The 27522-nt window shown below is 50.3% G+C and overlaps 1 protein-coding gene across 13 annotated transcripts in view; it reads right to left on the bottom strand.

Moving 5' to 3' along the window:
* The window catches only part of PLEC (plectin), a 392819-nt gene that overhangs the window by 120268 nt on the left and 245029 nt on the right, over positions 1-27522 (bottom strand). For 11 of the 13 annotated variants that reach the window (XM_082257384.1, XM_082257378.1, XM_082257383.1 and 8 more), the window contains one exon: positions 2668-2729. In XM_082257384.1, the coding sequence (XP_082113510.1) occupies positions 2668-2729 (62 nt within the window). Of the gene's footprint in view, positions 1-2667; positions 2730-6837; positions 7044-27522 lie in introns of those variants that run through there. The other 2 variants (XM_082257385.1, XM_082257388.1) reach the window with 2 other exon arrangements.

The raw sequence follows: 27522 nt of genomic DNA on the forward strand, positions 1-27522 counted from the left end.
AGCGCGGTGGGCTGTAGCCGGGTGAGGAGCGCGGTGGGCTGTAGCAGGGTGAGGAGTGCGGTGGGCTATAGCAGGGTGAGGATTGTGGTGGGTTGTAGCAGGGTGAGGATTGTGGTGGGTTGTAGCAGGGTGAGGAGTGTGGTGGGTTGTAGCAGGGTGAGGAGTGCGGTGTGGTGGGTTGTAGCAGGGTGAGGAGCGCGGTGGGCTGTAGCAGGGTGAGGAGTGTGGTGGGTTGTAGCAGGGTGAGGAGAGCGGTGTGGTGGGTTGTAGCAGGGTGAGGAGTGCGGTGTGGTGGGTTGTAGCAGGGTGAGGAGTGGGGTGGGTTGTAGCAGGGTGAGGAGCGCGGTGGGCTGTAGCAGGGTGAGGAGCGCGGTGGGCTGTAGCAGGGTGAGGAGTGTGGTGGGTTGTAGCAGGGTGAGGAGTGCGGTGTGGTGGGTTGTAGCAGGGTGAGGAGCGCGGTGGGTTGTAGCAGGGTGAGGAGTGTGGTGGGGTGGGTTGTAGCAGGGTGAGGAGTGCGGTGTGGTGGGTTGTAGCAGGGTGAGGAGTGCGGTGGGGTGGGTTGTAGCAGGGTGAGGAGTGCGGTGTGGTGGGTTGTAGCAGGGTGAGGAGTGCGGTTGGTTGTAGCAGGGTGAGGAGTGCGGTGTGGTGGGTTGTAGCAGGGTGAGGAGTGAGGTGGGTTGTAGCAGGGTGAGAAGTGGGGTGGGTTGTAGCAGGGTGAGGAGTGCGGTGTGGTGGGTTGTAGCAGGGTGAGGAGTGCGCTGGGTTGTAGTAGTGCGAGGAGTGCGGTGTGGTGGGTGGTAGCAGGGTGAGGAGCGCGGTGGGCTGTAGCAGGGTGAGGAGTGTGGTGGGTTGTAGCAGGGTGAGGAGCGCGGTGGGCTGTAGCAGGGTGAGGAGTGCGGTGTGGTGTGTTGTAGCAGGGTGAGGAGTGCGGTGGGCTGTAGCAGGGTGAGGAGCGCGGTGGGCTGTAGCAGGGTGAGGAGCGCGGTGTGGTGGGCTGTAGCAGGGTGAGGAGTGTGGTGGGCTGTAGCAGGGTGAGGAGTGTGGTGGGTTGTAGCAGGGTGAGGAGTGCGGTGTGGTGGGTTGTAGCAGGGTGAGGAGTGCGGTGGGTTGTAGCAGGGTGAGGAGTGCGGTGTGGTGGGTTGTAGCAGGGTGAGGAGTGCGGTGTGGTGGGTTGTAGCAGGGTGAGGAGTGCGGTGTGGTGGGCTGTAGCAGGGTGAGGAGTGCGGTGGGTTGTAGCAGGGTGAGGAGTGCGGTGCGGTGGGTTGAAGCAGGGTGAGGAGTGCACTGGGTTGAAGCAGGGTGAGGAGTGCGGTGTGGTGGGTTGTAGCAGGGTGAGGAGTGTGGTGGGGTGGGTTGTAGCAGGGTGAGGAGTGTGGTGGGTTGTAGCAGGGTGAGGAGTGTGGTGGGTTGTAGCAGGGTGAGGAGTGTGGTGGGTTGTAGCAGGGTGAGGAGTGTGGTGGGTTGTAGCAGGGTGAGGAGTGCGGTGTGGTGGGTTGTAGCAGGGTGAGGAGCGCGGTGGGTTGTAGCAGGGTGAGGAGTGTGGTGGGGTGGGTTGTAGCAGGGTGAGGAGTGCGGTGTGGTGGGTTGTAGCAGGGTGAGGAGTGCGGTGGGGTGGGTTGTAGCAGGGTGAGGAGTGCGGTGTGGTGGGTTGTAGCAGGGTGAGGAGTGCGGTTGGTTGTAGCAGGGTGAGGAGTGCGGTGTGGTGGGTTGTAGCAGGGTGAGGAGTGAGGTGGGTTGTAGCAGGGTGAGAAGTGGGGTGGGTTGTAGCAGGGTGAGGAGTGCGGTGTGGTGGGTTGTAGCAGGGTGAGGAGTGCGCTGGGTTGTAGTAGTGCGAGGAGTGCGGTGTGGTGGGTGGTAGCAGGGTGAGGAGCGCGGTGGGCTGTAGCAGGGTGAGGAGTGTGGTGGGTTGTAGCAGGGTGAGGAGCGCGGTGGGCTGTAGCAGGGTGAGGAGTGCGGTGTGGTGTGTTGTAGCAGGGTGAGGAGTGCGGTGGGCTGTAGCAGGGTGAGGAGCGCGGTGGGCTGTAGCAGGGTGAGGAGCGCGGTGTGGTGGGCTGTAGCAGGGTGAGGAGTGTGGTGGGCTGTAGCAGGGTGAGGAGTGTGGTGGGTTGTAGCAGGGTGAGGAGTGCGGTGTGGTGGGTTGTAGCAGGGTGAGGAGTGCGGTGGGTTGTAGCAGGGTGAGGAGTGCGGTGTGGTGGGTTGTAGCAGGGTGAGGAGTGCGGTGTGGTGGGTTGTAGCAGGGTGAGGAGTGCGGTGTGGTGGGCTGTAGCAGGGTGAGGAGTGCGGTGGGTTGTAGCAGGGTGAGGAGTGCGGTGCGGTGGGTTGAAGCAGGGTGAGGAGTGCACTGGGTTGAAGCAGGGTGAGGAGTGCGGTGTGGTGGGTTGTAGCAGGGTGAGGAGTGTGGTGGGGTGGGTTGTAGCAGGGTGAGGAGTGTGGTGGGTTGTAGCAGGGTGAGGAGTGTGGTGGGTTGTAGCAGGGTGAGGAGTGTGGTGGGTTGTAGCAGGGTGAGGAGTGTGGTGGGTTGTAGCAGGGTGAGGAGTGTGGTGGGTTGTAGCAGGGTGAGGAGTGCGGTGTGGTGGGTTGTAGCAGGGTGAGGAGTGTGGTGCGATTTGATATTTCCAGTTGGGGTTGTCAGGCCGCACACAGGTCAGGTAAGTAGCACTGACTCACCTTGATGAGATGCTTGTTCACCCATTTGGTGAAGGTTTTCTTCTGTACTCGGTCCCGTTCATCTAGAAAAGAAGAGAAGAGAACACAGGTGAGTATTATACTGTATATACACACAGAGAAGAGCCAGATACAAACTAAAAAGGGGACTCCAGCCCATATGGACCCTTTTATAGCCCAGCAGACTCCAGCACATTTATAGGTGGATTCTGCTGGGCTGTTGAAGTCCCAAAGAGATCTCATAAATCGTGTGACTGCCCCCTCACCATCTGAGAGACCTCCAACTATAGCTATTGGCTTGTTCCTGCCCACCTTAATGTGCTTCTGCTCTCCTGGTACAGTTTCCAAAATAATAAATACAACAGGGATGGTGGGAACCCCTCATAATGGGCACAGCAGGTATACAGACCCAGGAACCCAGCACAGGGATGGTGGGAACCCCTCATAATGGGCACAGCAGGTGTACAGACCTGGGAACTCAGCACAGGGATGGTGGGAACCCCTCATAAAGGGCACAGCAGGTGTACAGACCCGGGAACTCAGCACAGGGATGGTGTGAATCCCTCATAATGGGCACAGCAGGTGTACAGACCCGGGAACTCAGCACAGGGATGTTGGGAACCCCTCATAATGAGCACAGCAGGTGTACAGACCTGGAAACGCAGCACAGGGATGGTGGGAACCCCTCATAATGGGCACAGGCGGTGGTATAGACCCGGGAACTCAGCACAGGGATGGTGGGAACTCAAAGGGTTTGGGGTGGAGTCACCCTTTATATAAAATGTTCTATTACTGCCATTAATAGAAACAGAATATTTTGCTTTATACGGCACGATAATCTTTTCCAGCATTTACTCGGTCATTAAATACAGCGGCTCCGGGTAATTTCCCGGGCTCAGGTGCCAAGATATTAGGCAAGCCCCTCAACGTCCCGCTGTGCTGTGTGTGGAATACGGTGACCCCGGCCTAATTCTGTGTCCATGTGTCACCCGGATTATGACACCGGCATGTAATATTCATGACTACACAGAGACATTAGTCAGCGGTGACACATGAGGTAGTGAGGGCAGAGCGCCTCCACCCTGCTGGGTTGGTTCACATCTTTCGTAATGTAACTTCTGATCTCCGATATCGTCATATAATGACCAACCGGAAACGGCAAAGTGTGCGGATCGGGGGCCCTTCTGGATAATAACAGGGTATTGCTGCACCCCACAAAACACTGAATATCGCCTCTATATACCGCGGTGCTGTACATAATGTATATTTGCTCTATAAGGGTCGAAGGTCATTTTTTTGGCACTTCACAGAGTCCCCATTTTTTCATCACACAGGTCTCAGCTGGATCCTCGTACATCCTTAAAGAGGACCTGTCCCCCCCATGCTGGAGGACCTGTCACCCCAAGCTAGAGGGCCTGTCCCTGTCCCCCCAAGCTGGAGGACCTGTCACCCCCATGCTAGAGGACCTGTCCCCCCCATGCTGGAGGACCTGTCCCCCCCATGCTGGAGGACCTGTCCCCCCCATGCTAGAGGACCTGTCCCCCCCAAGCTGGAGGACCTGTCACCCCAAGCTAGAGGACCTGTCCCTGTCCCCCCAAGCTGGAGGACCTGTCACCCCGAGCTGGAGGACCTGTCACCCCGAGCTGGAGGACCTGTCACCCCGAGCTGGAGGACCTGTCACCCCGAGCTGGAGGACCTGTCCCCACCAAGCTGGAGGACCCGTCACCCCATGCTGGAGGACCCGTCACCCCATGCTGGAGGACCCGTCACCCCATGCTGGAGGACCCGTCACCCCATGCTGGAGGACCAGTCACCCCAAGCTGGAGGACCCGTCACCCCAAGCTGGAGGACCTGTCCCCCCCAAGCTGGAGGACCTGTCCCCCCCAAGCTGGAGGACCTGTCCCCCCCAAGCTGGAGGACCTGTCACTCCATGCTGGAGGACCTGTCCCCCCCAAGCTGGAGGACCTGTCCCCCCCAAGCTGGAGGACCTGTCCCCCCCAAGCTGGAGGACCTGTCACTCCATGCTGGAGGACCTGTCCCCCCCAAGCTGGAGGACCTGTCCCCCCCAAGCTGGAGGACCTGTCCCCCCCCAAGCTGGAGGACCTGTCACTCCATGCTGGAGGACCTGTCCCCCCCAAGCTGGAGGACCCGTCACCCCATGCTGCAGGGGGGTCTCCAGAATTTGTATAGACCAGGGATTCCCAAACTACAGCCCTGCAGCTGTTGCTGGACTACACATCCCATGAGCCATGGTATAACTCTGACATTCACATACATGACTAGGGCATGATGGGAATTGTAGTTCCTGAACAACTGGAGGGCCATAGTATGGAAATCCCTGATATAGACACTCGGGGACCCCCACTGTCCCCTACAACAGGGGACTATCTGTTCTTGGATGCGCCCCTGCAACATCACCTTTAATTTCCCAGGTAGGTCAGGGATGTGGGCATAGGGTCCAGCATGCAGAGGGTTAATGAGGTGTGCAAGAGGTAATGCTGCATCAGTCCACTGCGGCACGGCAAGCGAGGGGTTACACTGGGAGCTGCCTCTATAAACTGACAGTAAACAGGGAGAGATGTGTGCAGACACCTGGAGTCAGCACCCCCCCCCCCCATGTAAGTTAAAGGGGAAACTTTCCAATATTAACCCCTTGAATATTGAATACCAAAGCCCACTCCACCTGTGCAGAATGCTGACCCCCCCCCCCCCCCCCCAATTAACACCTTTGTCACCAGATCCCACCACGCTGCATCTCCAATATAGATCAATGAGTTCCTTTATCATGCAAGGATTTAACATTAACCCCTAAGGTACCAGATCACTCACACCATCATATGGATTCCTCTTATATTAACCCCATCATTACCAGGTCACAGACTTTCAAGAGCACCCCTCCATACAAGACACTGACACATTGCCACACCTTCCCCCACACATTCCATTACACCTGTGGTGCATGCTGACCACGGGCAATTAACCCTTTAATTACCAGGTTCCTCTGAATCAATGAATGACCCTCTATCATCATTAACCCATCAACCCCTAGAACTGCATTGCTTCCCACTCAAAAACATTTACCATTAAAAACTCTGTTACCAGACCTGAACCCCAGCATTGTGAACCTCTCACCTGCGTAGCCCCCCCCCCCCCTCCCCAGAAAAAGCATTTGTAACCCCAAGATCATCGTTAACCCCTTAAAGTGCCAGGAAGCAAGAATAATTATACCATCTTCTACTTTCTTCCCATAATGCCACATCAATCAATTTCTAATTAGCAGGTAGCACCGACACTCCGGATTCATCCCCCACATCAATCACTGCGACTCCTTGGCAACATGGCAGCCTGCAAACAATGTAACAATTTCCCCCTCTAAGTATATACAATTATCCCTTCCATCACCTGGCTAATAGATACACAGAGATACAATCAAGGGAACCCCAGGGATACAATCAAGGCACAACCCCCTCAAGGCACACCCCCCCCCCGGGATACAATCAAGGGAACCCCAGGAATACGATCAAGGTACCACCCCTTTAAGGGTCCCCCGCTAGGGATACGATCAAGGCCCCCCCCCCCCAGGAATACAATCAACGGAACCCCAGGAATACTATCAAGGCACCACCCCCTTAAGGCTCCCCCCCCCCAGGGGAACGATCAAGGCCCCCCCCAGAGAAATGATCAAGGGCCCCCCCCCCCAGGGAAACGATAAAGGCCCACCCCCCCGCAGGAAAGCGATCAATGCACCCCCCCCCCCAGTAATGCGATCAAGGGACCCCCTCCCCAGGGAAGCGATCAAGGCACCCCCCCAGGGAAGCGATCAAGGCACCCCCCCCCAGGGATGCGATCAAAATCCCCCCCGGGAGGCGATCAAGGGACCCTTCCCAAGGAGGCGATCAAGGGACCCCCCCTGGGACACACTCAGGAACCCCCCCCCCCCCCAAGGGAAATTGTCCTAATCTAGAACAATTCCTCTGTCATAGGGATACAATCCAGAACCCCAAGCCCCCCCCCCCCCCATCTGTATACACTAACAACCCCCCCTCCAAATCTATCCCATTCATCACTGGTCCCTGCACATTGTCCTAATAAATAAATAACAATTCGCCAGTCACAGGGAAACAATCAGGACCCCCAGGACAGATTCCAGCACCCCGGGCCCCCCATCTGTACCTTTCTTGCCCTCTGTGGCCCTCAGCACAGCCAGGTATAAGTTGTCCTCTGAGCTCGTTCTCTGGCGAAAAGAACCGTTCTGATTGGAGGGCAGAGCGGCATTCGCTCGATACATCTGCGGGTCCATGGAGCTGACAATCCAATCCCTCTCTCTATAATCGCGACTTCTCCTGGTATTCCTGGGGGGTTCTCTCCTGGTATTCCTGGGGGGTTCTCTCCTGCACCCTCTTTCCTGCAGTCACTCTCCTTTCTGCTGTCTCTCCTCACTTCTAAGACACTTTCAAAGTCTTCAGCTCCCTCCTTCCCCTTCACTCTCTCCCCCCAGATTGGCCGCAGGCTAAGCAATTCCAAGCCTGCCCTGTCTGGTTTCTGCCCTGCCTTTCCCTGGCTGCCCTCCCCTTTCCGAGGTGTGTCACAGGACTGCACTTCAAGGTGTGCCTGGGCGACACTCCCCATCAGCCATGCTTGGCTCTCCCACCCCTCTACCCTCCTCCCCTCCCGCCATCTGCACAGGAAACCTCAAATGTTCTGCAGCAATCCTCACTGTGTAATGAGATCAACACAGTCCTGAGAGCCAAGACTGCTCTACACAGTCCTGAGAGCCAAGACTACTGTACACAGTCCGCCATACAGTCCTGAGAGCCAAGACTACTGTACACAGTCCGCCATACAGTCCTGAGAGCCAAGACTACTGTACACAGTCCGCCGTACAGTCCTGAGAGCCAAGACTACTGTACACAGTCCGCCATACAGTCCTGAGAGCCAAGACTACTGTACACAGTCCGCCATACAGTCCTGAGACCGCCGTACAGTCCTGAGAGCCAAGACTGGTGTACACAGTCCGCCATACAGTCCTGAGAGCCAAGACTACTGTACGCAGTCCGCCGTACAGTCCTGAGAGCCAAGACTGCTCTACGCAGTCCGCCATACAGTCCTGAGAGCCAAGACTACTGTACACAGTCCGCCGTACAGTCCTGAGAGCCAAGACTGCTCTACGCAGTCTGCCATACAGTCCTGAGAGCCAAGACTACTGTACACAGTCCGCCATACAGTCCTGAGAGCCAAGACTACTGTACACAGTCCGCCATACAGTCCTGAGACCGCCGTACAGTCCTGAGAGCCAAGACTGGTGTACACAGTCCGCCACACAGTCCTGAGAGCCAAGACTACTGTACACAGTCCTGAGAGCCAAGACTACTGTACACAGTCCGCCATACAGTCCTGAGAGCCAAGACTACTGTACACAGTCCGCCATACAGTCCTGAGAGCCAAGACTACTGCACGCAGTCCGCCATACAGTCCTGAGTTCACCATACACAGTCCTGAGAGCCAAGACTGCTGTACACAGTCCGCCATACAGTCCTGAGATCCAAGACTACTGTACACAGTCCTGAGAGCCAAGACTGCTGTACACGGTCCGCCATACAGTCCTGAGATCTAAGACTACTGTACACAGTCCGCCATACAGTCCTGAGATCGCCATACAGTCCTGAGAGCCAAGACTACTGTACACAGTCCGCCATACAGTCCTGAGAGCCAAGACTACCGTACACAGTCCTGAGATCAGAGACTGCCGTAAACAGTCCTGAGATCAGAGACTGCCGTACACAGTCCTGAGATCAGAGACTGCCGTACACAGTCCTGAGATCAGAGACTGCCGTACACAGTCCTGAGATCAGAGACTGCCGTACACAGTCCTGAGATCAGAGACCACCGTACACAGTCCTGAGATCAGAGACTGCCGTACACAGTCCTGAGATCAGAGACTGCCGTACACAGTCCTGAGATCAGAGACCACCGTACACAGTCCTGAGATCAGAGACTGCCGTACACAGTCCTGAGATCAGAGACTGCCGTACACAGTCCTGAGATCAGAGACCGCCATACACAGTCCTGAGATCAGAGACTGCCGTACACAGTCCTGAGACCAGAGACTGCCGTACACAGTCCTGAGATCAGAGACCGCCATACACAGTCCTGAGATCAGAGACCGCCGTACACAGTCCTGAGATCAGAGACCGCCATACACAGTCCTGAGATCAGAGACCGCCATACACAGTCCTGAGATCAGAGACCGACATACACAGTCCTGAGATCAGAGACCGCCATACACAGTCCTGAGACCAGAGACTGCCATACACAGTCCTGAGACCAGAGACTGCCGTACACAGTCCTGAGATCAGAGACTGCTATGTACAGAGACCGCCATACAGAGTCCTGAGATTAGAGACTGCCATGTACAGAGCTTAGACTCCTATATACAAAGTCCGGGGTCTTCACAATGCTATATACAGAGTCCGGGGTCTTTGCACTGCTATATACAGAGCCTGGGGTCTTTACACTGCTATATACAGAGTCCGGGGTATTTACAATGCTATATACAGAGTCCGGGGTCGTTACATTGCTTTATACAGAGTCCGGGGTCTTTGCACTGCTATATACAGAGTCCGGGGTCTTTGCACTGCTATATACAGAGTCCGGGGTCTTTGCACTGCTATATACAGAGTCCGGGGTCTTTGCACTGCTATATACAGAGTCCGGGGTCTTTGCACTGCTATATACAGAGTCCGGGGTCTTTGCACTGCTATATACAGAGTCCGGGGTCTTTGCACTGCTATATACAGAGTCCAGGGTCTTTAAACTGCTATATACAGAGTCCTGGGAGCTCAGACTCCTATATACAGAGTCCAGGGTCTTTACAATGCTATATACAGAGTATGGGATACTCAGACCGCTATATGCAGAGTCCTGGGAGCTTAGACTCCTGTATACAGAGTCCGGGGTATTTACAATGCTATATACAGACTTCGGGATACTCAGACCGCTATATGCAGAGTCCAAGCAGCATAAATCACAATATTGGAAGAAGGGAGGTTGCAGAATATGTCATTTAGAGCAGTGGTCCTCAACTCCGGTCCTCAGGGCCCACTAACAGGCCAGATTTTAAGTATTACCTTGGGGAGATGCAGACTAGAGTACTGCAATCACTGAGCAGCAAATGATATCACCTGGGATGTATTTCAGTTATCTTGCAAACCTGGCCTGTTAGTGGGCCCTGTAGGCCAGGGTTGAGGACCACTGATCTAGAGAACACAAACAATTGTACAGACAGTCCTGCAATATATACATGATGACTCCTGATTCTGTGTACTCAGCACAGTGCAGAACCGAGCTCAGAGTGCAGCACAGAACCAACACCAGAGAAATGCTGAGGAGGTCCTGCAATATGCAGATCACTGCTGAGACCACGGAAAAAACTTCTGAGAATGCAATACACCAACTGTCACTCATACTCCTCGGAGATCAATACAAAGGAGGAGCACAATATACACACACTATCTTCAAAACTCTTTAGGATACAATACTCTGCGAATCCAACCAAAGACAGCCATTCTAAATACCAGAGACCACTGCCAAGAGGACTGACTGTCCTACAATAGAGAAGTCATGGCCAACAGTACAAGAGAAGAAAGGCTGGGGATATGACACAGTCACTACATAGGAGATCCAAGGCAAAGCCTCTAGTCTAGCCTTTTTACCCCTTTGAATCCATTATCAAGTCTCATAGAGCTCCTGCTAAAACCAATTTAATGGAGGCCAGTGGGAAGAATGCCCTTTACGTTGGTGACCAGTGAGAAGAATGCCCCTTACGTTGGTGGCCAGTGGGAAGAATGCAATTTACGTTGGTGGCCAGTGGGAAGAATGCCCCTTATGTTGGTGGCCAGTGGGAAGAATGCCCCTTACATTGGTGGTCAGTGGGAAGAATGCCCTTTATGTTGGTGGCCAGTGGGAAGAATGCCCCTTACGCTGGTGGCCAGTGGGAAGAATGCCCCTTACGTTGGTGGCCAGTGGGAAGAATGCCCCTTACGTTGGTGGTCAGTGGGAAGGATGCCCCTTACATTGGTGGCCAGTGGGAAGAATGCCCCTTACATTGGTGGCCAGTGGGAAGAATGCCCCTTACATTGGTGGCCAGTGGGAAGAATGCCCCTTACATTGGTGGCCAGTGGGAAGAATGCCCCTTACATTGGTGGCCAGTGGGAAGAATGCTCCTTACATTGGTGATGAGTGGGAAGAATGCCACTTACATTGGTGGCCAGTGGGAAGAATGTCACTTACATTGGTGATCAGTGGGAAGAATGCTGCTTACATTGGTGGTCAGTGGGAAGAATGTTCCTTATATTGGGGGTCAGTGGGAAGAATGCTCCTTACATTGGTGGTCAGTGGGAAGAATGCTCCTTACATTGGTGATCAGTGAGAAGAATGCCCCTTACATTGGTGATCAGTGGGAACAATGCTCCTTACATTGGTGGCCAGTGGGAAGAATGCCTCCTTTACAGACAGCTATAAAGACCATTGGGGTCATGCTTCTAGCCCTCCATCACAGGAAAGCTCAGCCACAACGCAAGAAACCCCAAGAAAAACCTGGAGGAACCCTGGTTGAGAACAGCTTGTCAGTTGCTACCACTTATCCCCATACCGCCAACAGTCGGGCAGAAAACCTGCAGATGTTTTCATTTATAAAAAGGAAAAACCACGAGAATTACTGAATTCAACAAAACTTTCAGATCAAGGTTCTGCGAAATACTCCACCACTCAGGTGTAGACTAATCTGTGAGCCCAGATATCCCAAAACGGGTTAACTGAGTCCTGTTCTCTCCAGTCTCTAAGCCTTTTCATGTTGATGGTCTGCAGATAACAGAGGGAAACATATGTGCGACAACATTTCCAAAACAATCCATAAAGATAGGATCAGTCAGTTTAGCGGGCAAAGAGACGGCCAGCATGCAACAGAAGGGCCCACTGTAGGAGGCCAGAGCTACCATAGGGCCCCTGTGTAGGACCAGGTTTATCGCTTGATAGCTGGATAAAAGGAACCTGCAGTCTAAGTGACAGTGGGTCCTAGCACCCATGTGATCCAAGTCTAGTATAAAATGGCCCCATAAGTCCCAGGGGGGCCCTTGTGTAGCTGTACAGTCTACACCAGAGGTCTCCAAACTATCTAAATAAAGGGCCAGTTTACTGTCCTTCAAACTCTCGGGGGGCTGGACTGTGGCCAGTGGGAGTAAACAATTAACCCCTGGCGTCCTGTGCAAAACCCTGAGCGCTGGAGGCCAATGCCAGCGCTCCGCACACATGGCTTATGTTGTAAGAGAAGGAGCCATCAGCCAAATGCAAGCCTCCATGAGGCCTTCGTGAGACTCCACTGTATTCGTTACACTTTTCCAGTGAAGACTCTCAGATCTTTATCTCCTCTAAGATTCACACAATACAAGTTTTTTTTTCAATGCAGATTTGATAATGAGGGTATACAACAGAACAAATATAAATAAGCAGTGGTTCTGTATACTTGGAAGTTCCAGTCTTCACTGTTTCAGAATAAGGCATTCAGAATTAGCAGCCTTGAAGGTCGTCATTAGAAAAACACTTTAAAAGGTTATCATTAAAGGTTTATCGATTGATAGCTGGATAAAAGGAACCTGCAGTCTAAGTGACAGTGGGTCCTAGCACCCATGTGATCCAAGTCTAGTATAAATGGCCACATAAGTCCCAGGGGGGCTCTTGTGTAGCTGTACAGTCTACACCAGAGGTCTCCAAACTATCTAAACAAAGGGCCAGTTTACTGTCCTTCAAACTCTGGGGGGGGGGCGACCGTGGCCAGTGGGAGTAAATCCCACCATGTCCATCATTGGTGTCTGTGGGAGGAATAGTGCCCCATCATTTGCTTCAGTGGGAGGAATAGTGCCCCATCATTGGCGTCATTGGGAGGAATAGTGCCCCATCATTGGCGTCAGTAGGAGGAATAATGCCCCATCATTGGTGTCAGTGGGAGGAATAGTGCCCCATCATTGGCGTCAGTGGGAGGAATAGTGCCCCATCATTGGCGTCAGTGGGAGGAATAGTGCACCATCATTGGAATCAGTGGGAGGAATAGTGCGCCATCATTGGGATCAGTGGGAGGAATAGTGCCCCATCATTGGCGTACGTGGGAGGAATAGTGTCCCATCATTGGCGTACGTGGGAGGAATAGTGCGCCATCATTGGCGTCAGTGGGAGGAATAGTGCCCCATCATTGGCGTCAGTGGAAGGAATAGTGCCCCATCATTGGCGTCAGTGGGAGGAATAGTGCCCCATCATTGGCGTCAGTGGGAGGAATAGTGCCCCATCATTGGCATCAGTGGGAGGAATAGTGCCCCATCATTGGCATCAGTGGGAGGAATAGTGCCCCATCATTGGTGTCAGTGGGAGGAATAGTGCCCCATCATTGGTGTCAGTGGGAGGAATAGTGCCTCATCATTGGCGTCAGTGGGAGGAATAGTGCCTCATCATTGGCGTCAGTGGGAGGAATAGTGCCCCATCATTGGTATCAGTGGAAGGAATAGTGCCCCATCATTGGCATCAGTGGGAGGAATATGCCAGTATTGTAATATTGTATATTTTTATTTTACTGCTCTGTCCTCAACGTTGTATTACTAATCTATGCAATGTCCCATAGACAACAATGCATCTCATTCCAGTTTAGAAAAAAAATGCTTTTTTTTTTTTCTCCCGTGTGCAACTGGCCTTACAGCCACGGTATGTTGGAGGACCAATATATCAGCTTTAATATACACATTATTAAGGAGAAGGAAAGCAAGGGGGTCCGGCCTGTACTCCGAACAACCAGCTCATTTATTATCAGCCCAGACAGGAAGTATGAAGTGTTACTGTTTCATTATTGTCATTACAGACATTAACTGGAATAGGCCAACATCGAAATCAGTTCATTACATAGACAATGGGAGTATTTGTGGCCTGCGACGAGCGTCAGCCTGCCGCTTCCATGTAATGAACACGTATACATCTCAGGTTAGTCTGTCTTCCCAGCCACATTTCACACCTATGATCAGCCATATTTTGGCGATGCCCAGCACGCCGCTTGTCTCGCCTCTTAAATTCCTCTAACTTGCTTTGACAGAGCTGGCTAAATAACTGGAAGCTACACATTCCTTTAGCTTCCACGCAAAGGCGCCAATTAACCCCTGCCGTCCTGTACCACACCCTGAGCGCTGGAGGCCCGTGCCAGCGCTCCGGTACACAGGGCTTATGTTGGATGACAAGGGGCCATCAGCCAAATGCAAGCCTCTGTGAAGCCTTCATGAGACTCAACTTTATTTGTTACACCTTCCAGTGAAGACTCTCAGATCTTTATCTCCTCCCAAGGATCACAAACAAGATTTTTTTTTTTTCTCAATCAATGCAGATTTGATAAGGAGGGTATACAACAGAACATACAACAAATCAGTGGTTCTGCATACTTGGAAGTTCCAGTCTTCACTGTTTCAGAACAAAGCATTCAGAATTTGCAGCCTTGAAGGTCGTCATTAGAAAAACACTAAGGTTATCAATAAAGGTTTATCGATTGATAGCTGGATAAAAGGAACCTACAGTCTAAGTGACAGTGGGTCCTAGCACCCATGTGATCCAAGTCTAGTACAAATGGCCCCATAAGTCCCAGGGGACCCTTGTGTAGCTGTACAGTCTACACCAGAGTTCTCCAATCAATCTAAACAAAGGGCCAGTTTACTGTCCTTCAAATTCTGGGGGGGGGGGGGGGGGACCGTGGCCAGTGGGAGTAAACAATGCCCATCACTAATGTCAGTGGGAGGAATAGTGCCCCATCTTTGGGATCAGTGGGAGGAATAGTGCCCCATCATTGGGATCAGTGGGAGGAATAGTGCCCCATCATTGGGATCAGTGGGAGGAATAGTGCCCCATCATTGGTGTCAGTGGGAGGAATAGAGCCCCATCATTGGTGTCAGTGGGAGGAATAGAGCCCCATCATTGGGATCAGTGGGAGGAATAGTGCCCCGTCATTGGCATCAGTGGGAGGAATAGTGCCCCATCATTGGCGTCAGTGGGAGCAATAGTGCCCCATCATTGGCATCAGTGGGAGGAATAGTGCCCCATCATTGGCGTCAGTGGGAGGAATAGTGCCCCATCATTGGCGTCAGTGGGAGGAATAGTGCCCCATCATTGGCGTCAGTGGGAGGAATAGTGCCCCATCATTGGCGTCAGTGGGAGGAATAGTGCCCCATCATTGGCGTCAGTGGGAGGAATAGTGTCCCATCATTGGCGTCAGTGGGAGGAATAGTGCCACATCATTGGCGTCAGTGGAAGGAATAGTGCCCCATTAATGGCATCAGTGGGAGGAATAGTGCCCCTTAATTGGTGTCAGTGGGAGGAATAGAGCCCCATCCAGGGGCCCTTTTGTAGCTGTACAGTCTATGCCAGAGGTCTCCAAACTATCTAAACAAAGGGCCAGTGGTTCTGCATACTTGGAAGTTCCAGACTTCACTTTACCAGAACAAAGCATTCAGAATTTGCAACCTTGAAGGTCGTCATGAGAAAAACACTTTAAGGTCATCATTAACAAGAGGTGACCTTTCCAGACAGGTGATCAGATAATCAGCAAGGAGGACCTGTACACAGATTATTAAGAAGGAAGAACAATAGGAAGGACACTCTCAATGGAATGTGTTATTTGATCACCCCCCCCCCCCCGCCTGGACACCGGTCTGTCCTGTTCTCCAAGAAGGTGGATTCTCCAGCCTAATCTGAGCCTAATTCTTGTTCCCCGCTCTAATTAAAGCCTGGCCTTCATCTGAACAACAAATATTGAACAATCCTCATAATTAGATACAGGAGGTAGGAGTGTTCCCATGACCCCAATGACCTAAACTTGTACCTACAAACATCTACATGAAATCTTGAGTAATACAATGGTTTGTCTGGCAGCCACCAATCTTACAACATGTGTACGTATGAAAAAAAAAAAGAGAGAGAGAAAAGGGTCTTATGTCATTGGTTGCTCTTAGAACACCAACTGACATAATATGGCGATCTAAAGGAACAGGCAACATTTGATTGAACATTCAGTCTAAGGAAGCTTTGCTTTTAATCTCAGACCTGGACATATTGCTTTAGCTGAAAAATAAGAGACATCTCCTCCTCTGGCCCCAGAAATGGACACCTTACAGCAGGTTAAGGATAGTGGAGATATTTCCCCTCCGAAGATCTGATCTCAGCACTGGAGGACATTACTTTATGAGGGGCACAAAGTAGCATTTCCTCCATGAAGATCTGAACTCCAAACAGGACACTTTACTCCAGGTGGAGGATAGGAAGAGGCATCTCCTCCATGGAGATCTGACCTTAGAACAGGACACATTACTCCAGCTGGAGGATAGGAAGAGGCATCTCCTCCATGGAGATCTGACCTTAGAACAGGGTATATTACTCAAGGTAAGGGATAGGGAAGAGGCATCTCCTCCATTGAGATCTGACCCCACAACAGAACACATTACCCCAGGTGGAGGATAGGAAGAGGCATCTCCTCCATTGAGATCTGACGCCAGAACAGAACACATTACCCCAGGTGGAGGATAGGAAGAGGCATCTCCTCCATGGAGATCTGACCCCAGAACAGAACACATTACTCCAGGTGGAGGATAGGAATAGGCATCTCCTCCATGGAGATCTGACCCCAGAACAGGACACATTACTCCAGGTGGAGGATAGGAAGAGGCATCTCCTCCATGGAGATCTGACCCCAGAACAGGACACATTACTCCAGGTGGAGGATAGGAAGAGGCATCTCCTCCATGGAGATCTGACCTTAGAACAGGACACATTACTCCAGGTGGAGGATAGGAAGAGGCATCTCCTCCATGGAGATCTGACCCCAGAACAGGACATATTACTCCAGGTGGAGGATAGGAAGAGGCATCTCCTCCATGGAGATCTGACCCCAGAACAGAACACATTACCCCAGGTGGAGGATAGGAAGAGGCATCTCCTCCATGGAGATCTGACCCCAGAACAGGACACATTACTCCAGGTGGAGGATAGGAAGAGGCATCTCCTACATGGAGATCTGACCTTAGAACAGGGTATATTACTCAAGGTAAGGGATAGGGAGAGATACCCCCTCCCCAAAGATCTGACCTCAGAACTGGATGCAATGATTCAGCTGAAGAAAAGGAAGTGGTATCTCTTCTGATCTCAGAACGGGACACATTGCTCCAAGTGAGGGATAGGAGGTGGTATCTGGGCCCTGGAGATCTGACCCTTAGAATGGGAAATATGACTCTAGGTGAGGGACAGGAGGTTGTATCTACTCCCTGGAAATCCGACCCCAGAAAAAGACACATTACTCCAGAAAAAGGGGCTAAAAGGCATCTACTCTCTGGAGATTGGACCTCAGAATGACACACAAGACTCCAGGTTAAGGATAGGAGGTGAAATATTCTCCAAGGAGAGCTGACCTTAGATTGGGACATATGACTCCAGGTGAGGGATGGGAAGTTGGAATCTACTGCCTGGAGATCTGACCTTAACCACTTTACCACCGGAGGATTTTCCTGCTAAAAGACCAGGGGTTATTTTGCGATTTTTTACTGCGTGACTTTAACGGACAATCGCGCGGTCGTGCGACGCTGTACCTAAACGAATTTCAAGTCCTTTTTTTCCCACAAACAGAGCTTTCTTTTGGTGGTATTTGATCACCTGTGCGATTTTTTGATCACGCGCTATAAACAAAAAAAGAGCGTAATTTTTGCAAAAACAACAATATTTTTCACTTTTTTTTATATGAAATTCCCCCCAAAAAAAATGTAAAAATCAAAATTTTTTAAAATTTTCGGCCAATTTGTTTTACGCTACCTATGTTTGGTAAAAAAAATCGCAAAAAGCGTATTTTGATTGGTTTGCGCAAAAGTTATCGCGTTTACTAACAAAGGGAAATATTTTTGTCATTTTTGGTGTTTTTTTTTTTAACGAGTAATGGCGGCGATCTGCGATTTTTTTTGCGGTACTGCGACATTGCGGCGGACAGATCGGACCCTTGACTGACATTTTTGACACTTTTGGGGGTACCAGTGACATTACTGCAGTAATCAGTGCTATATATATGCACTGTTACTGCAAAAATGACACTGGCAGGGAAGGGGTTAACAGTATTGGACAGGGAGGGGTTAAGTGTGTCCTAGGGGCGTGATTCTAACTGTGCAGGGACAGGTCTACTAGTGTAAAAACAAAGATCAACAGTTCTACATAGTAGAACTGTTTGATCTTCACTTTTACACAGGGAGAACGGACAGGTGGCTTGTTTACATAAGCCGCTCTGTCTTTCTCCCGCTGTACCGGCGATCGTAGTGTGACCGGCGGACATCGGGTCCGCCAGTCACACTCCCGCACTCCTCCGTGAACGAGCCGAGGCGGGCGCGCGCCTCAGCGGGCGCGCGCCCGCCCGCTATTGGCTCTGGAAGGAGTGACAGGCGAGCGACGTAGACCTACGTCACTCTGCCTGGCCGGGGCCGACTGCCGCAGTAAATATACTGTGCGCAGTCGGCAAGCGGTTAATGCTAGACCTTTGACTCCAGGTTAGCTCTAGGATCTGCTACAATACCTCCAACTTCACTCTACCTTTATGACAGTGGTCCTCAACCCTGGTCCTCAGGGCCCACTAACAGGCCAGGTTTGCAAGATAACTTAAATACATCCCAGGTGATATAATTTACTGCTCAGTGATTGCAGTACTCTAGTCTGCATCTCCCCAAGGTAATACTTAAAATCTGGCCTGTTAGTGGGCCCTGAGGACCGGAGTTGAGGACCACTGCTCTAGGAGATCTGTTCATAGTAAAGTTCTTCATATGTCTACAGGGTGTGCCTTTGCTTTCGCTCTCCCAAGGGTGCAACTTCCTCTCTTACATCAACGGATCCCTCAGGACAGTCAGATCTAGGGTTGAGTGACTCACTTCTCTAGGGAAACACCCAAATTCTATGTATAATAAAAAGATGATCCTAGAAGCTCAACACTATGCTGGTTGCACATTAGCTATTTAATCCTTAAACCGATCTGCTGGGCGTTAAACTCTAGGACTACCGCAGAACTGCGACAGTGATATATTGCAGTGCCACACCTAAGTAGAGTGTTGCAATACCATAAAGACCGCCAGGTGTACAGGTAAAGCAGACGGCAATAGGAACATCCTACTATGCAGCAGAAAGAGATAGTAGCACAGTACAATAGAGAAGACAGAAGTATCAACACAACACATGCAAGAAGTGAAGATAGACACATTCGTCAGTATTTTAGAGTTCCTCATTTATGTCCATTTGGACCCCAAGAACTTACAATCTAAAGTTCCCACAATACACCCTCTAGCACTAATCTAGTCCAAAGGCAAGTCAATGTTTTTGATTGTAGGTGAAAACCCACCCCCCAAGTATAGGTAGCTAGAAGTTGTAATGTACACTAAAGTGGGCAAAGAATACAAGACTCGAGAACTTCTCGGCAGGTGTGCTATCCACCAAATACTGGGATCCCATGCAGTCCTAGTCAATGGAGTCTATGGGACTATAATGGGACCAAACAGACATAACTGATATATAGACAGATAGGGACTATGCATGTTTAGCTCAGGAACAAAGGTCAACAAGTATCTCTAAGACGCAGAAATGTAGATGTATGGCTGTGGAGTGCTGCATAGACTGTGGAATGTATACACATGACTATATTTTGCATTGGTAATGAATGCTATAGATGGGGAATCATTAACTACTCTAGCAATAACCAGCAGCAGGTAGTAAATGTTACATAATCATTATAATTGAAAAATTTGCGGAATGCGTAAGCTACGGTGTATATTCCGGAATCTGGGTGTCCTTTTAACGGAATCTATATGGGAAAGGCAATATGTCCCTTGCTGTCACTATGTAATCTACAGGTAATCAATACCATGGGTCTCCAAACTTTCCAAAGGGCCAGTTTATGGTCTTTAGGACTTTAGGGGAGCCAGACTGTAGCCAGTGGGATTAGAAAGTTCCCCAATGTTACTGGGTGTAAACAATGCCCATCGATGGCATCAGTGGGAGAAATGATTCCCCCTTGCTGGTCATCAGTGGGAGAAATGGTTCCCCCATTGCTGGTCATCAGTGGGAGAAATGGTTCCCCCCCCCCCCCATTGCTGGCATCAGAGGGAGAAATGGTTCCCCCCCCATTGTTGGCATCAGAGGGAGAAATGGTTCCCCCTTGCTGGTCATCAGTGGGAGAAATGGTTCCCCCATTGCTGGTCATCAGTGGGAGAAATGGTTCCCCCCCCCCCATTGCTGGCATCAGAGGGAGAAATGGTTCCCCCCCCATTGTTGGCATCAGAGGGAGAAATGGTTCCCCCATTGTTGGCATCAGTGGGAGAAATGGTTCCCCCATTGTTGGCATCAGTGAGAGAAATGGTTCCCCCATTGTTGGCATCAGTGGGAGAAATGGTTCCCCCATTGTTGGCATCAGTGGGAGTAATGGTTCCCCAATTGTTGGCATCAGTGGGAGAAATGGTCCCCCCATTGTTGGCATCAGTGGGAGAAACGGTTCCCCCATTGTTGGCATCAGTGGGAGAAATGGTTCCACTCCCATTGTTGACATCAGTGGGAGAAATGGTTCCACTCCCATTGTTGGCATCAGTGGGAGAAATGGTTTGGGGACTAATGTATACCATAAAATAAAAAAAATAAATAATTAAAAAAAAAAAAGTACCAGGACCTTTTATATAGGAAAAGTGTTCTGATTGGTTATTACTGGTAAGCAGCTCAATAAATGCACCAATGTGGCCCTCATATGATGGAATTTACTATCACAGTCATTCTATATCAAAGCAGATATTGTCAGTCTCAATTATGTCAGGATGGGCAGGAAAGTTTTAGCCCCTCAATAAATAAGGGAGTGTCTAGGGCCCCGTGGGGAAGGCGCACCGGATTGGTTGCACCGACATAAAAAGATCCTTTGTATTTAGTAGGATACCCTGCCTCCGCTGTGCTACGTTCAGGTGAGCTTATACAAAAAAGACCGGCGTGCCATGTTTTTCCCATTCTCTTTGGGTCCAACAGGTAAGAGGAATGTGAGATAATGGGATTCCGTACGTGTGATTGATATGAGAAGTTATTGGGAGGGCGGTGAACACTGCACACCTCTGTACACAATGCCCTCCATGACAATGGTACAATAAGTGTCACCCGGATGAATGAGGGTCAGTTTGCCTTGTGGGAGTCCTCTGGAATGTGAAACAATAAGACACCCGCTCCCTCCTCCTCCTTGTAACAATGAGACCTTTAACCCCAATCAATAACTGCAGATACAACAATGGGAGGAAAGGGTTAATGAGTACATTCCTCAGAATAACAGATTTGTTCTATAACCTCCATATTAGGGAGTCTGACAACACCCAGCTGGTGCTCAGGGTGTCACCTGCATTCCTCATACAGATATCACCAACATGAGGGGGAGGGAATACCTGACCTGTGCATCATATCCTCCCTACTGGGATCAACGCAACACTGCCGGGCTATGTGCCAGCTGAAAGCTCAATCTCTGCAATAACAGGAGGTAGACATTATCCCTGCACCGCCAATGGAGGGCGCCATGGTTGCTGCAACCCCACCCCAGGAGGGATCCATTATCCCTGCACCACCAGAGGGCGCCATGATCACTGCAACTCCACCACCAGAAGATCTATTATCCCTGCACCACTAGAGGGCGCCATGATCACTGCTTCTCCACCACTAGAGGATCAATTATCCCTGCACCACTAGAGGGCGCCATGATCACTGCTTCTCCACTACTAGAGGATCAATTATCCCTGCACCACTAGAGGGCGCCATGATCACTGCAACTCCACCACCAGAGGATCAATTATCTCTGCACCACTAGAGGGCGCCATGATCACTGCAACTCCACCACCAGAGGGTCTTTTATACCTGCACCACCAGCAGAGGGCGTCATAGTCACTGCAAACCCACCACAGGGATCCATTACCCTTGCACCATCAACAGAGGGTGCCGTAGTCACCACAAACCCACCACCAGACGGATTTATTATTCCTGCGCCATCAACAGAGGGCATCGTAGTCCCCATAAACCCACCAGAGGGATCTCTTACCCCTGCACCACCACAGGGCACCATGATCACTGCAACTTCAAAGGATCTATTATCCCTGCACCACCAACAGAGGGTGCCATGATCACTGCAATTCCACCACTAGGGGGAATCTATTATCCCTGCACCACCAACAGATGGCGTCAGTCACTGCAAACCCACCAGAGGGATCAATTACCCCTGCATCAACAGAGGGTGTCATAGTCACTGCAACCCCACCACCAGACGGATTTTTTTATCCCTACACCACCAATAGAAAGAGTGCTATTTCTTCACTGCCACCATCAGAGGTCGCAATTTTAACAGTGCTTCTACCACCAGAGGGCACTATCTTCCCTACAGCACTACCAACAGAGGGTGTTTTCCTACATTGTCACCACCAGAGGGAGTTCTCATGCCTGCAGTGCTAATAAACCGGCAGCACTACCAGCAGAGGGCGCAACTCTCCCAGCACAGCCACCAGCAGAGGGTGTTAATTCTATGGCACTATTTTCCCTGCACCCCACCAATGCCGGGTACAATTTTTCAAGCAATGGCAAGCATTAGGCGGTCGATATTACAACTGTAGTGCCACAACCTGCAAACTTTATTATTTCTGCAACACTCAATGTGCAGTGTTAGTCCTGTACCACCGCATGGTGCCATTATTTCTGAACCAGCAGAGGGCCCTATTTCTGAACAACAAAGGGGCACCTTATTTATTTGTACAGGGAGAGGGCACCATTATTCCTGCGCCGCCCCCCAGCAGGAGGAAGGCTATAATCCCTGCACCACTACCAGCAGAGGGCGCTATAATCCCTGCACCACCACCAGCAGAGGGCGCTATAATCCCTGCACCGCCACCAGCAGAGGGCGCTATAATTCCTGCACCACGGCCAGCAGAGGGCGTTATAATCCCTGCACCACCAGCAGCAGAGGGTGCTATAATCCCTGCACTGCCACCAGCAGAAGATGCTTTTATCCCCGCACCACCACCAGCAGGAGGAAGCTATAATTCCTGCACCACCACCAGCGGAGAGCGCTACAATCCCTGCACCACCACCAGTGGAGAGCGCTATAATCCCTGCACCACCACCAGCAGAGGGCGCTATAATCCCTGCACCACCAACAGCAGAGGGTGCTATAATCCCTGCACCACCACCAGCAGAGGGCGCTATAATCCCTGCACCACCACCAGCAGAGGGCGCTATAATCCCTGCACCGCCACCAGCAGAGGGCGCTATAATCCCTGCACCGCCACCAGCAGAGGGCGCTATAATCCCTGCACCGCCACCAGCAGAGGGCGCTATAATCCCTGCACCACCACCAGCAGAGGGTGCTATAATGCCTGAATCTTCACAACAAGCAGAGGGCATAATTATTCCAGCAATGCCACCACCAGAGGGTGCTATTGTACCTGCAGCGCCAACAGCTGAAGGCCTTAATATTTATACAGCACCCAGAGGGTGATATTAGTTCTACACCACCACAGGGTGTGGTTATGCCCGCATAGCCACCTGCAGAGGGCATTTGTATTTGTGCACCACCAGCAGATGGAGCTATAACTGTCTCCACCAGCAGAGGGAGCTAAGAGAAATACTCTACCATACCTTTCCCACCATGCTGCACTCTGACATGGCATGCTGGCCCAGTGAAGAACATGAGCATACTAAGGATGGCAGGGAGGGGGAATAAAAAAAAATGTATAAATTAAAAAAGGGTAAAAAATGTTCTGACCGCGGAAAAATGAGCAGGCACTCAGATCACAGGACAAGATGGTACACGGTGATCTTTATGAAGAGAAAGCGCCCGCTGTGCCAAGTCACACAGGAAACCGCTAGTTACAGAATTACAGATTGCTCAATGAGAGTCATTCAGAAAAATTAGACCTCACATAAGAAAAAAAAGAAGAAAAGAAAAAAAAAAGAAAAAAAAAAGAAGGACAACCGCCTGGACTGCAATAGTGAGTTTTTTTGGGGGGCCCTGCCATTCTTGGGGGCCAGAGCAGTATCTGAACAGGTAAAACCCCATCTGTGGTAGGAGAGCTCCCTCTGGTGGAGGAATCAGGCTATCAGTGGGCCCATTAGAATGGGGTGGAGGAGGCTGCCGGGGTTTTGGGTTTCTCTTTTTTTTTTTTTTTTTTGTATTGCAACACCCTCTGTCCATTCTTCTCAGAGAATTTTCTCGGCTCATTTGTACCTCATCATGAAAATAATCCAGCTATTCTGTGGGGGAGGATGCCAACAATTTCCGCCCGTTTTGTGCCCATTTCTCACCAGCAGCACATTAATCTGGAATCAATGGAAGGAACTTTTTTCAGAACAGCCATGTCTTTGGGATTTTCCAACATTTGTCACATTTCTTCCTATATATATATATATACACACACACACACACACACACACATATACATACATACACACAGTATATATACACACACATATATATTCAGTATATATATATATATATATATATATATATATATATATATATATATATATATACACATACACACACACACAGTATATATACACACACACGCACACATACATATTACACTCACACACACACTAATATATATATATATATATATATATATATATATACACACACACACACACACATATACACAGTATCTCACAAAAGTGAGTACACCCCTCACATTTTTGTAAATATTTTATTCTATCTTTTCATGTGACAACACTGAAGAAATGACACTTTGCTACAATGTAAAGTAGTGAGTGTACAGCTTGTATAACAGTGTAAATTTGCTGTCCCCTCAAAATAACTCAACACACAGCCATTAATGTCTAAACTGCTGGCAACAAAAGTGAGTACACCCCTAAGTGAAAATGTCCAAATTGGGCCCAATTAGCCATTTTCCCTCCCCAGTGTCATGTGACTCGTTAGTGTTACAAGGTCTCAGGTGTGAATGGGGAGCAGGTGTGTTAAATTTGGTGTTATCGCTCTCACTCTCTCATATTGGTCACTGGAAGCTCAACATGGCACCTCATGGCAAAGAACTCTCTGAGGATCTGAAAATTAATTGTTGCTCTACATAAAGATGGCCTAGGCTATAAGAAGATTGTCAAGACCCTGAAACTGAGCTGCAGCATGGTGGCCAAGACCATACAGCAGTTTAACCACTTAAGCCCCGGAAGATTTTACCCCCATTCCGACCAGGGGGTATTTTGCGATTCGGCACTGCGTGACTTTAACGGAGAATTGCGCGGTCGTGCGACGCTGTACCTAAACGAATTTGGCGTCCTTTTTTTCCCACAAACAGAGCTTTCTTTTGGCGGTATTTGATCACCTGTGCGATTTTTTGATCACGCGCTATAAACAAAAAAAAGAGCGTCCATTTTGCAAAAATAGCAATATTTTTCCCTTTTTTTTATATGAAATTCCCCCCAAAAAAAATGTAAAAATCAAAATTTTTTAAAATTTTCAGCCAATTTGTTTTATGCTACCTATGTTTGGTAAAAAAAATCGCAAAAAGCGTATTTTGATTGGTTTGCGCAAAAGTTATTGCGTTTACTAAGGGAAAGATTTTTGTCATTTTTGTTGTTTTTTTTTTTTTAACGCGTAATGGCGGCGATCTGCGATTTTTTTTGCGGTACTGCGACATTGCGGCGGACAGATCGGACCCTTGACTGACATTTTTGACACTTTTGGGGTTACCAGTGACATTTCTACAGTAATCAGTGCTATACATATGCACTGTTACTGTAAAAATACACTGGTAGTGAAGGGGTTAACTTTATTTGAGAGGGAGGGGCTGTGTGTGTCCCTAGGGGCGTGATTCTAACTGTGATTGGCTGGGGCTTCAGCTGTATGCAGAGTGATCAACGGATCTACATAGTAGATCCAGATGATCAGCTCTCATACAGCGAGGAGAATGACAGGCAGCTTGTTTACACAAGCTGCCTGACTTTCTCCCTCTCCCCCGCCGATCGCAGAGTGGCCGGCGGACATCGGGTCCGCCGGTCACACGCGCGGGGGGGTCCGTGACCACTCGGGAGCGGGAGCGCGCCTCCGGGGGCGCGCGCTCGCTCCCTAGACCCTCACAAGCTAGTGACGTAGCCCTACGTCACTTTGCCTGTGAGGGGCTGACCGCCGACGTAGATAGTCGTGCGGCGGTCGGCAAGTGGTTAACAGGACAGGTTCCACTCAGAACAGGCCTTGCCGTTGTCGACCAAAGAAGTTGAGTGCACGTGCTCAACTTCATATCCAGAGGTTGCCTTTGGGAAATAGACGTATGAGTGCTGCCACCATTGCTGCAGAGGTTGAAGGGGTGGGGGGGTCAGCCTGTCAGTGCTCAGACCATACGCTGCACACTGCATCAAATTGGTCTGCATGGCTGTAATCCCAGAAGGGAGTCTCTTCTAAAGATGATGCACAAGAAAGCCTGCAAACAGTTTGCTGAAGACAAGCAGACTAAGGACATGGATTACTGGAACCATGTCCTGTGGTCTGATGATACCAAGATAAACTTATTTGGTTCAGATGGTGTCAGGCGTGTGTGGTGGGAGCCACTGAGGAGTACAAAGACAAGTGTGTCTTCCTACAGTCAAGCATGGTGGTGGGAGTGTCATGGTCTGGGGCTGCATGAGTGCTGCCAGCACTGGGGAGCTACAGTTCATTGAGGGAACCATGAATGCCAACATGTACTGTGACATACTGAAGCAGAGCATGATCCCCTCCCTTCAGAGACTGGGCCGCAGGGCAGAATTCCAACATGATAACGACTCCAAACACCTCCAAGACGACCACTGCCTTGGTAAAGAAGCTGAGGGTAAAGGTGATGGACTGGCCAAGCATTTCTCCAGACCTAAACCCTATTGAGCATCTGTGGGACATCCTCAAAGGGAAAGCGGAGGAGCGCAAGGTCTCTAACATCCACCAGCTCCGTGATGTCATCATGGAGGAGTGGAAGAGAACTCCAGTGCCAACCTGTGAGGCTCTGGTGAACTCCATGCCCAAGAGGGTTAAGGCAGGGCTGGAAAATAATGGTGGCCACACAAAATATTGACACTTTGGGCCCAATTTGGACATTGTCACTTAGGGGTGTACTCACTTTTGCTGCCAGCGGTTTAGACATTAATGGCTGTGTGTTGAGTTATTTTGAGGGGACAGCAAATTTACACTGTTATACAAGCTGTACACTCACTACTTTACATTGTAGCAAAGTGTCATTTCTTCAGTGTTGTCACATGAAAAGATAGAATAAAATATTTGCAAAAATGTGAGGGATGTACTAACTTTTGTGAGATACTGTATATATATATATATATATATACACACACATATACACACACACACACAGCTCTATCTCTCTATTATATATATATATACACACACACACACACAGAGAAATCAGTATCAGTATAGTGAAGGACAGCGGTGTCCTAGCTGTGTCCTCCCAGCAGGGGGCAGTAGACTGATTGTCATCCATGGTCCTTGTCATGGCCCCAGGGGGTGAATTGAGCTGCATTCCTCACATTGATCCTGTCTATGTGATTGAGAGAAGTCCCTTGGGCTCCTTGTGCTTTCCCTGTCGGATGGGCCCCGGGCCCCATGCCATACCTGACCCCGGAACACCTGCATGGCAAAGTCAATGTCAGACATACGGCTGAGCACAGGCCGCGGCGCCTACCTGACTTGTCCCATCCAGAAGGAATGTGAGGGTTCCGCCATTTATCAAATGAATATTATAGCACTGGGATTAGAGCCAATCAGAA

The sequence above is a fragment of the Pelophylax lessonae genome, assembly GCF_965119305.1.
Source record: "Pelophylax lessonae genome assembly, chromosome: 5".
NCBI lineage: Eukaryota > Metazoa > Chordata > Amphibia > Anura > Ranidae > Pelophylax > Pelophylax lessonae.